The 12,406-nt window shown below is 34.2% G+C and overlaps 1 protein-coding gene across 1 annotated transcript in view; it reads right to left on the bottom strand.

The window, feature by feature from the left end:
* Nucleotides 1–12,406, bottom strand: part of CSMD3 (CUB and Sushi multiple domains 3) — a 1,015,135-nt gene that overhangs the window by 80,974 nt on the left and 921,755 nt on the right. Inside the window, 2 exon segments of the mRNA XM_032468125.1 lie at nt 266–379; nt 1,343–1,423. Coding sequence (XP_032324016.1) covers nt 266–379; nt 1,343–1,423 — 195 coding nt within the window.

Raw genomic sequence — 12,406 nt, 5'->3', positions numbered from 1 at the left:
CCCTCACAGCAAAAATAATTTAAATATGTTGAACTGACTTTGGGATAAACTAGAAAAATTAAATCTTGGATGAATAAAAAATGTTCAGTGTTAACTCTGAGAAATAATGGAATAAAAAAATACCACATATAAGTTGTATAATTTTTAATATTATTGTAAGTAAAATATATAATAATTATGTAAAACAGTTTTTTTCTCAATTTTGCTAGTATTAAATTAAACATAAAACAAACATTTAGAAATAAATCATCATAAGAACTGGTACCTTGACAAACTGGAGGTGCTCCATCCATCTGGAGTCTTTCTCCTAATCTGCATGTCAGAATTGCATTACCAACCAAAGTAAATCCTGGAAGACACTGATACCTAATAATATCACCTATTTAAAAAAAAGAAGAGAGGGCTTCAGACAAGCAAAAAGGTAATGGTTAAAATGAATAGATGTTTCAACTGTAAAATCAGAATTTTTTCCTTTCAGTCATTTTCAATGAGTATTAAAAATTCTATTAGTTATAAGTGGGGATGACATTCAAAATACTGGACTACTAGTATGTCATAAGCACTGACCAATAAGAATGGAAGCCAAGAATAAACTACCAGGAAGACTGTACTCGGGCAATCTGGTTGGAAATAAGCAATAGTAATAACGAAATAATCTGGTTGGTACAGGTAAGATATTCATTAAAAATATATCAAGCAGTTATTGCTAGTTATTGCTTTATGTTAAGATTAGATTTACATTAGGCATTGATATTTTCTTACATTTCTCAACCAAAATTAATAGGATAATAGTGATAAAAGTTTATTATGGCAACATTAAGATATCTAGATATCTTCTTTTCTTACATATATTTTTCAAACTATGAGACATTATTGGGATTAAATTTCCAACCCAGTTTTAAAAGGACTTTATTTATGATTAAGCTGAGCATAATCAACCATTTTCAAGGATATGGAAATAAAACATGACTTCCAATTCAACCTACATATCCTTCATTGTATGTATCAGGCTTATACCTAAATTCAAAGAACAGTAGTTAAGACTACAATGTTGGAAGGCAGCAAAACAATAATTTGGAAGGAACCACCAGAATAGTTACACGGTTCAAATTCCTGTACTGTTTTCTAATTGTACATTCTAGAAATACAGAATTCTTTCTTCTTGCCTATTATTTCCTTTCCTCTTTTCACTTCTATCCATTCTTACGAGTTCTAAATAATCCCTATCAATTCAAAGAAAGAAGATCTAAAACAGGCTGTTACTATTCTTTATTTTTATTTCTTTTATAACAAATATCTCTGTTAACAGTAAGTTTTCTTTGAATAATTTAACAGACTTTACCTATTTCAAATTCATCATCTTCTGTCAAAATTTCAGCATTGGGTACAGGTGGTGGAGGCTGACACACTCTTAGTTGATAGGCTATAAAAATAGATAATATGCTTACTGAGCAGCTATATATACACTCACATATGTGAAAAAAAGACAATTATATAAGGTTTATTTATAAGAATAAAAATAAATAGTAGAATTTATCAAGTTTTAACTGTTTTTTTTATTTTAAAGAAATGCTGCAACATTGAGAGAAAATTAATGATTCCTTAAATATTTTCCCATGGTAAGAATTCTTAACTTTTAACTCCTTATTTCTTACCCTCATTTTAGTCCTTCTTATTACGTGCTTCCATCTTGGCATGATCACCATTTGGAATTATATACTCATATTTGTTTATGTGCTCAATGCCTGTCTTCCCAAGGCCCATCACAGCTTCCCCTATACTTAGCAAAGTACCTAGCATACAGTCATAATCTGCAAACAAGTACTCAATGTTTACTCTACTCCAGGAAATACTATATACACTTTAATTGTATTAACTCTATTAGTCTTCACAAAATTATCATTTATTTTACTACTTAATTTATGTAACTAGTTCTATACTTACCCGGTTTTATAAAAAAAAAAAAAAAACTATTACAGAATTTGTACAACTCATACAACTATAATAGGCAGAGCTGGGACTTGAACATAGGTAGTCTGGCTCCAGAGCCTTCTTTCATCATGCTAGGTTAGTATGTTTAAAAAGCATCTGCTAAATTTTATGTTTCTAATTATCTACATCACTTGAATAGGTCATTCCATTAGATCAGAGATTCCTGTTTGGCATGAGTTAAAGGGCACTGAAAATGGTCTTTACGAATCTAAGCATCATGACTACTGGCCCCATATAATATCTATATCACAATCATTTGTTTGATTAAACCTTGTTTTCACTAGTTGTCTTCAAAAAAGTTAACATATTCATTAATTCAAGAAACATATTTTACGCTATTATAACATTTGAATAAAAATGTGTTTTATATGCTTAATTTTACTACTTAAACTTTGGAGTTAAGTTCTTTATGTCCCTCAATGCGGAAATAAAGAGTGAGGCTTAAAAGACACAGTAACTTGCCAGGACTCCAGGCTATGTCCTCTGACCTCAGCCCGTATCTTCAGTATGGGTCCTACTGAGAGTACTGAGAACATCAACCAGACAAGTTAAGGAAAACTCTGATAAAAAGAGATGAATGAGATAAATTTTAAAGGATGAATAACACTTTTTCCAGTTCTGAAGGGTAATTATGGGATAAGAGCATTTCAGACGGAGGAGGCAACATAAACAAAAATTACAATTATTGAGGTAAAAGGTAGCTGTAAGAAATTCTAAAGAGGCAAGGGCAAGGGGATAGAAAGATACAGAGAGCTCTGCACGGAGAAATCCTTATGAGAATATGCTTTAGAGGAGAAGGTTTTATCTGATCCTAATGTAGACTGGAGTTCAACTCAGAAGTCAGAGAAGTGTAGAGATGCCCACATGTGTATTATTTTACTTCTGCTTACCTGTAAAGTTACTTTTAATCTTCATGTTAATCACAAATTATTTTAAAGAAGAAGCACATTTTTATCAAGGAGGAATCCGTGACTCCTGCCATTTGTAGAACATGCTTAGGATGACATAGAAAACTCACTTGGAGAGTTTAAAAGACTAGATGTTGGACTAAAAGAGCTTAAAAGACTAGATTGTTAATGAGGAAGATGATGCTCAGAGATACCATGTTATTTTTGCAAGACCATAGTGCTGTGAGCTAAATTCCTTCTTACTCTCTGTTCTTTACTATCACCAGCAGTTTTATAAACTGTGTCCCTAGAGTCAAGGGACCACTTTGGGCTCAGGGAGTGTGTGAGGAGGTATAATATTCTTACCTCCTGCCTCTACCTCAATAAGAGCAATAAGAGTAATACTCCTTTCATCAATTTTATAGATTTGAATTTTGAATAAACTTTCCTTTGAACAAATTTTCTACAGTCTCCATTTAAGTGATTTCACTGATTCTTCTGACTCAGGTCTGACTTTGTGTGTCAATTCTCAATTTTCTATCACCAGGATGAACATCTCTTCTGAGCTCTTCACTGCCTACTTCTCCTTACCTCTTAGTGTTGTTTTCTAATCACAGAACTCCGTTTTGTGGCACATGTAATCTAATCTGTGATTAGAAAATAAATTTGAAAATGTATCATTTTTCTATTTATTAGCTTACTTTTGCCTTGTTTGTGACTCCATCTGGGTTTTAAGTAATATGAGGAAGGAGATGGTCTTTTTCACAATTGAGTAATTAGCTCCTATCACTTTGTTTATAATCCAATAATTTTGCTAAATGACACAGAAAACATAGGTTTCCTCAGGAGGGAAATCATCTCTAAACAACTAGTCTTCCCTAAGACAACTCTGAAGCCTAAAATTGCAAATGAGGATGAAACAGAGGCAATTGTGGGTCAGGACACTGGAGAATGAGATCTAAACAGAACCTGCCTGAGACACTTTTAGGACTGAACCATGTAATTTTGATTACATTGTAAAGGAGAAGGGAATGATAAAAGGGACCTTTTTGCATTTGTTTTTCTTTTGACCCTTGATGACAAAGTACTGCAAAAACTTAAATCATAAACAGCTGCCGACAATTCTGTTTTCAATCTTCACCAATTTCTACCAGTTAGCTCATTAAAATAAATCTAAAATGTGCCCAGGGTCTTTCTATTCTTAAGGCCACCATCTCAGTAGATACCCATCATTTCATCTATGTTTTATTTGGTTGCATAGTGTCTCCCTCCCCAGATTTATGTCTCTTCTGGACCCTGAGGATATCATTTGGAAATATGATTGTTGTAGATTAATGAGTTAAAGTGAGGTCATATTAAATTAAGGTGGACCCTTAAACCTGTATGATTGGTGTCCTTATAAAAAGAGACAGGAATACACAGGAAAAACATGTGACGAAAAGGACAGACTGAAATGACTTAGCTATAAGGAAAGGAATGCAGAAGATTTCTGGCCACCACTAGAAGCCAGGATGAGGCAAGGAAGGATCCTTACAAATAGCCTTCAGAGAGAGCATGGCCTTCTCTGTACTTTGATTTCGTAAGTCTACACTCCAGAACTATGAGAGAAAACAATTCTTCCTGGTTAAGCAACACAGCTTGGGACGCTTTTTTCCTGCAGCCTTAAGAAATTAACACACTGTGTTAATAAATTGGCATATAGAATATTCCTTGTCTTCTGTGCTCTCTGGTACAGTCCTTTCTATACACAAGTGAAGTGGTGGAAGGGAACTGAGATAGTATTTGCGTGGAATCCACTATGTGCAAAGAACTCTGTAAGGTGCTTACATAAGTTATTTTATTTAATTACTATATTGCTGCATCAAGACGTGTGTAAATATACCCATGTTGCAAGACAGAATACTAAATTAAGAAGGGTTGAATTATCTGTCCAGTTCATGAGCCAGAATTTGAACCACATTCTGTTTTAAAACTAAGCCACATTTTCTCCCACATTCACAGATAAAGAGACCTGTATTAGAAAATTATTTTGGTTCTGTCATTTCCCTATGATCAATTTAGAGTGGCTTTTCATAGCCTACAGATTACATTGATAATCTTAGATCAAGCAAGTTTATTTTATCTTAATTTTCGCCAAACCCTCCTTTGTGGTACCTGTTGTATTTCACACCAGTCTTCTCAGGCCCCTTGTATTTGTCATGTTAATGCCCTACTCCACACCATCATTTTTACAAGCTTGGCAGGTCTTCAAGTTGTCACCATAATCCTTAGCATTTAGTGTTCTACTGTCTTGAGTAGTTTCAACCTTATTCATTAATGTGTTAGTCCTTTGTTCCATGTTTAGCTTGTGTGGGACCATTGCGCACATAGTTAACATTTTCTGTAATGTCTAGCACAGTTTTTTATTAATTAAATAAATATTATTGAGGGACTATGATGTGCCAGACACCATATCATATGTTTTGGGAATGCAAGAGTGGACAGAGCAGACACATCTTGCCCTTATAGGCACTAATTGTTGGTGAGCGTTTAATCAAATAATCTCATTAATGAGTAGAATTTAACTAATTGAAACTAGGAGTGTGTGAGTGTGTTGGGAAGAGGGCTGTCAAAGAGAAGAATAACTCAGGCAGAGGAATCAGCAAGGAAAACACCAGCAAAGAGGAAGACCAGAGGAGCTAGGGTGAGAAGGCCCTGGAGAAAGTGAGAAGGGATGAGAAAGCGAGGTGTGCTTGGGTAAAATTCAACAGGAATCTACAGGTCATGCTCAGGATTTACTTTAAGCAGATGCTAATAGGAAGCCTATGAAGAATTTTAAGTCTGGGAGTAAAAGTGACCAGGTTTCTCCTTTAAATAAAAAAGTAACTCTCGCGACAGTAGGAAATCAAGACAATTGGAAGGGGACAAACGTGGATACCCAGAGACTAGGCAAGAGTCTATATTGCAGTGGGTGTTAAATAAATAATTGTTAATTGATGCTTAAAAAACTCACAACTGTCCCCAAATGACTTGACAGTAAATTAGAAGTCTCAATATTGTGATCTTCAAGAGTTTCTAACTTCATTTAACTTCAGCTCCACCTATTAAGCTGTTTATATTTTTAGCTGCAAAGAAACAAAGGTAGTTTCTCTCCCCCACCTAAAGAGTACCTTCATTCAAGCACCCCTGATTTGTTGTATCACCCACCTACGATGCCATTCTCACCTCATAAAAAAATATTAAACCACGTCTTTTCACTTTTTCATAAAAAACCTTGAACAGAATCAAACCTCTCTACAACCTACTCCTTACTTGCAGTCTCTTCTATTCCCTAATCAACACAGCTCTTGAATGGTTGATAGCATAATGTTTGATAACATGCCTAAACTTTATGGTGTATAATTCTACTTTTACTTACCCTGCTTTCTTGAAACCTCTCTTCCTATCTCTTTTGTAAGTTTGCCCTCACACGACTAGAAGAGACATCCTCTGAGATCAGGCTGCCTACAGTTAACCTCTTGCAGTTACTCTATTTCACCTCCTTCCATTTTCCCTCTGGCGATTTTCACAATCTGTATTGTTTGTTAATTGCCCATTTTTTTGCATTCTTATAGTCAAGAATGTAAGCTGCCCGGGAGCAGGGACCGTTGTTTAGTTGTTTACCTTATTAACTGCTAACTCCTCAGGGCGTAATACAGTACCTGATATAGCAGTACTCAATAAATATTTGCTGAGTGACTGAATGCTAGACAAATGAAAGAAGGAACAGTGAGTGAGTACAAAATACACCTGAAATACCCTCTTGTGATACTCAGTATGGACTCGTTCAGACTCTCTTGGTTTAAATTCTGTTTCTAATGCTGACAAGTTAGGAAATCCTGGGCAAGTTACTTGTCCTCTACCTCACGTTTCTTCACTTACACAATAGTAATGATAATGGTACTAATTTTATGCCACTTCAACAGGAAGTTATAAGGAGCAAAATGTTTATACATGCCAAGCAGTAGAAGCAGTGCCTGGCAAATAGCAAGCACTCTATAAAGGTGTGCTGTGGTCTCAGAACTGTTAGCACAGTGCTGTTTTCTTTAGATGCATCATTTTATTTGACCATTCAGCTTTAAAATACCATTGACTATTGAATAACTACATGAGGGCATGATATCCTACATGTCAGTGTCTTTTGAGGATGACTATTGTTTGAATTATGCTCTGTTTCCATTCAAATGTGTATCAATGTATGCTTCCTGATCCAATAAATTTGCTACCTAAAATCGCTTTAGGGCTTGATCCTGATAATATTTTTTGGTTATTTTTAATTTCCTATTTTCTTTGTAATGAAATATCCAACCCAATTCCAAAAAAAGAATGCTGCATTTATTTACGTTGTTTCAACTGAGCTATTAAAGGCTTCCTCAAAAAAAGACAAACAAGGATGTCAGCAAATTGCTATTCCTTCTCTAAACCAAAAAGCACCAGTGAACAATTTTTCTGCTGAATAAGGATTCGGTATTTCTTACACAGGAAAAAAAAAGTCCTGCGTTCCCTCATAAGCTCGAAGCTCTCTATAACCACTGTTGTACTTCAGTGGTGACCCAGATTAGTTCAAGAATGATAATTTCATGATTTGGGGAAGACTTGGAGGATGTAAAGCACTGTTAATTGCATATTCAGTTATGTAATTTTGGCAGTGTTATTTCAAAAGTTATGTAGAATAATTTTAAACAGCTCCTCTTGAAAGTAGAGTTGGGAGTGATTAAATAAATATTCTCCAAGTCCTAACTAAGATGGAAAAATAAATTTTTTTTTCCTTTTTGGAGAAAATCTGCTAGTGAGTTGACATGAACCATACAGGTTAAGTTTCAGTGGTGCTTAAATTACTTACAAACATTACTTTTTATTTATTAGTACTTTATAATCAATTTGTTTCCCTGCCTGTATAAGGGAGAATCTTATAAATCAAAAGAAAATGTTCAACCCTAGATTTAGAGGTGAGACATCAGGGCTGGATCAACAAGAAGCTACTCAGTATTTTCCTAGAGATGAAAAAAACACAAGTATAGTAAACAAGTTACTGAGAAATCTCTTGAATTATCCGTAAGAAAATTTCAGTATCTTTTGCACAAAATGACTTCTCCATATTCTGGTATCTAATTAAAAGTATCCTACTTAGTACTGAGCCCGTTAGGATCTAAAAGTAATGTGCCAAAGATTCTTCTCTACATGGTTGAGTTGCCTGGCACATTAGTAAATAATAGAGCATCTCAGGGGTGACAAATTGTACTTCGCCAGTCTCTATTTTCCTTTCTCTGTTCAATACCATACTTTGGTTGGGTTTGGCTATGAAAGAACATGTTTTAGCACTTTAACTATCACTTTAAACCATTCTGAATATTGAGGAAGGGAAGGGAAAGGAAAGGAAAGGAAAGGGAAGGGAAGGGAAGGGAAGGGAAGGGAAGGGAAGGGAAGGGAAGGGAAGGGAAGGGAAGGGAAGGGAAGGGAAGGGAAGGAAAGGAAAAAGAAAACCCCTGGATGCTGTCAGCCTGGAGCTGGCCTGGCTCTAACTGATAGGCCATGGTTTTCTACTGTTGATCATGAACAATTTCACTAACAATTAACATCAGACATGATAACTCTTTGACCTTGTTGAAACAAGACAAAAATAAGACCTTTCTATAATCATATCTAAGCTTGGAAAAATAAAACAAAATAAAACAAATAAAAAAACCAAAAACACTGTCCAAACCACCAAAATGACCAAGATTCCTCCATCTCTGATAGTATGAGAGAATTTTGCTTCCCCCTGCCAATCATAGGTTTAAGTGTGTTCCATTCCTTCCACCTTCTAGAAAAAAATATTGATACCCAATAATAGAACTGCTCCAATGTTCTGACAGCACTCAATCCAGAGGAAAAACATACTTCCTTGAACCTTTCCAGAACCATCTTGCACAGCCCAAATCCTATAACAAGCCTCTCACTGAGATGCCACAGGATTCCTCACGGTGTGTTATTCTGTTCATTACAATGTACCTATAAACCTAACTTTGTTTAACTAAAGGGATGTTCCTGATGGACTTTGTCTGGAGGGGACTGACAGTAAGATCCTGGAGAAAATAAATGCCATCTTATCAATGGGTTGCACATGCACCAGAATATCAAAATATAGTAAGCAATTTTGACATGACTTTTAGTCATTTAAGTAATCACTAAGTAGTCATTTAAGTAACAGTAAATGGCATCATCTTTTCCTTATAACAGTTTAACCAGTTTGGTTTTTTAGTTCCCTCCCTCCCTCTCTCTCTCTCTCTCTCTCTTTCTCTCTCTCTCTCTCTCTCTCTCTCTCTCTATATATATATATAAAATTGTATGATGTTCATACCCCCTATGCTTTCTGGACATCAAACAATGAAACACTTTATAAGTTCAATGCTCTGTCTATTGAATTATGAAAGGAGGTCAGGTCTTTAGGTTGTGTAAGGCAATGGGGTCACACAGTTCAAAGAGATGGTGATTTATGTTTTATATAAAATGTGTCCTTATATCTGCAGCAGTCTCTTTTAGGATGAGACTTTTGGAGTTAAATATACTTGTCTTCAAATACAGCATTTATTATAAAGGCAATATAACCTTAAAAGATAACCTAAAAGAGATTATAGGCCTTTTAAATACATTTCTTAAAAATAATCTGAAAGTCAAAATATAATCAACCTCTTCTTTCACAGAAAATGTGCCAGTAACAGAAAACAATGGATAATATATATTATTAAATCATATTATGCCCACTAAAAAATTCTTCTGTAATAGTTAAGGTTCCCTAATACCTGATATTAGAAAAAGAGGTGCCTTGGATAATAGATTTAAACATTAAAATGATACTTTTTATTTTAAATTAATAATATATATTCTGGCAATACAACAGTGGTTGGCTTAAGTCAGATTTCCAATAAAACTTAGTTATTTTCCTCTTCACACAGTGACCATAGCACATTTGGCAATTATAAAGAACACACTAAGTTGTGATAAATTTATCAATATATTGTTGTTAACCTGTTAGTCTGGGGAAGAGAAGCACTAGGAAGTTCAAAGCTCCAATTTATAATTAGGAAGGGTATTTTCTAGAAAATGAGATGACATCTTGCTAAAAATAAAAAGTAATTAGTGCTAAATTTTTAAAGAAAACTCTTGTTTTTATACTATTACATATAATCTATGCATGAGATAACACCAGCTTAGGACACTGCCCAGTACTCAGTAAGGACTCAGTATACTTTATCTATTATTATTGTCATTATTTAAAAAGAGATTATTCCTTAAAGTCAGATCTATTTTGAATTCCCAGCAGCCCTTCTATTTATTAGTTCTCTGGCTTTATATATGTTACAAATTTCTTTCTTTCAGCTCTTTAATTATTAAAATGGGGATAATAAGACTTATCTTGCAGAATTATTACAAAAATTAGCATGGAAAGCACCTAGCATAGTGCCTGGCATTTTAAGTTTTCAGTAAATGGTAGCTGTTGCGATCAGAGTATCTATTATACAAAGTCAGTGTCTGCAAAAACATGCCGTTAAAATAGGTTTTGTGTAATTTACTCTCGGAAAGTCATTGATGAGGACTGAATATTATTATTTATTATAAGGCAAACCCATCTTGACTCTATTGATATCAAGAAAATTCAGCTTTTACTTTAGGGAATTACAATTATGGCAATACAGAGAGATACAAACACATTTCCTCAGATGAAGAAGAAATACGATATCTGAGAGAAAGTGCCTCAACATTTATGCCTGTCCTGTTTTTTCATTGCACAGAACTTCCATTTTCCAAAGCTTTTCCAAAGCTTTTTATGAATGTTATTTTTGATCACGAAAGGATTTATGAAGGTGATGTTTTATAAAAGACAGATGGCTGTCTGGATCTCATAAAGGAAATCTGGTTAAGAGGAAAAAAACACATTTTATTCTCCTTTTAAACGTATTGAAAATATATTAATAAATAATACCTAAATAATCAATGTGACCTTAAAAATAATATGAAAACATTGATCTGTTAAATTTATAAAGTAAATACACAGTCCTAAGAAAATCACTTCTGACTTACAGGGTAGGGCATAACAGAAGGAGCTATTAAATCAAGAATATAAAGAAAACTGAGTGAGGGAGTAAACCATTCTAAGCTTAGGTATACTAAATCAGCTTAAACTAAATGTTAAATAGTGAATTATATCCCTGGTTAACTAATCAAAAAGTACCAAATGACCACATTTTTACCATTATGAGAGCTCATTTTGGCACTAAGCTATAGCTACTGAATATGAGCCCAGGATATGACTATTATATTACAGGTTGTATTAAACTGTACTAATTGTATTAATACTTATTTGAAAGCAGGCATCTTTTTTGTTTTTGTGAGTCGGGATGAGCACACATCTACATAATTATAAAATAATATTTTTAAAAGTTGTCACTAATACAGCTCAAATCAACTCAAACTACTTTTTAAAAAGAATCTGAACACACACTTACAAACATAAAACTAAAATAGCATTATTCAATCAGTCAGCAATAAAAATACAAAGGGATTAAGAGGCATAAATGTGATCTGTGTCCTCAAAAAAGCACTCACTATTATAAACTCGCAAGGCAAATAAAACAATACAGCATATTATACGTTCTGAAAAGTCTCGTAAAAAGAGTAAGTGCAACCATAGAAAAGATGGTAGTGATCCCTATGAGAATAAATTATCAAGAAATGGAGAAATGGTACTTAAGATGAGACTTAAAGAACTGAAGATGAGTAAAAACCATTTAAGAATGGAAGTTCAGGAGACAGTGAGAGAAAGAATGTGATGGCAATCAGAGTAGGCACTGGGGAGTAAGAGTCCATGAACCAGAACATAGGGTGGTTTTAAATTTGATTTACTGTAGGCGTCATGTGTTCTTGAAGAGCTGCAATGAAAGCAGTGCTTTAGGAAAATTATCCAACTAGGACAGGTAGAATGTAAGGCATCTGTCCATTTTTAACATGAACCCTGGCTATATCTCCAATTTTGTTTTAAGGTTTAGGTAAAATGTGTATATGATTCAAATATACAAATGTTTGGCTTCTCTAAGCTCTGGAAATTGTGTCTTATTATAAATTGAAAGTATAAATGTAAATAAAAATAAATACACTATTAGAAAACCTAAAATATGAGATAAAATATGGTAAGAAAAGGACCATTTACTCTGCCGGGCATAGTGCTAATTGTATATTATTCACTGCCTCCAATTTTCACTTCACCTCTGCCATGTAATGTTGATGACAGTAATAATGGCAGCACTTTCATGGTTGAGCTACACAAAACTGTCAATATTCAGCATTTTAATCCATCTGAATAAAAGTTATCTAACTGAACACCTCACTTTCTAAGTGGCTGTGCTGAAGTGTAATAAAGCTCTGGCAGTGGTACATCACTACAGAAGCACAAGTTGGGTGGCATCTACTGGCTGATAAGTGCTAAGATAAAGCAAATCAAATATTTTCTGGTCTGTTCTCTAAGTATTTCT

Source organism: Camelus ferus, chromosome 25 (assembly GCF_009834535.1).
Source record: "Camelus ferus isolate YT-003-E chromosome 25, BCGSAC_Cfer_1.0, whole genome shotgun sequence".
Taxonomy (NCBI): Eukaryota; Metazoa; Chordata; class Mammalia; order Artiodactyla; family Camelidae; genus Camelus; species Camelus ferus.
The sequence above is the reverse complement of the archived record's forward strand: the minus strand, read 5'-3'. Positions and strand labels throughout refer to the sequence as shown.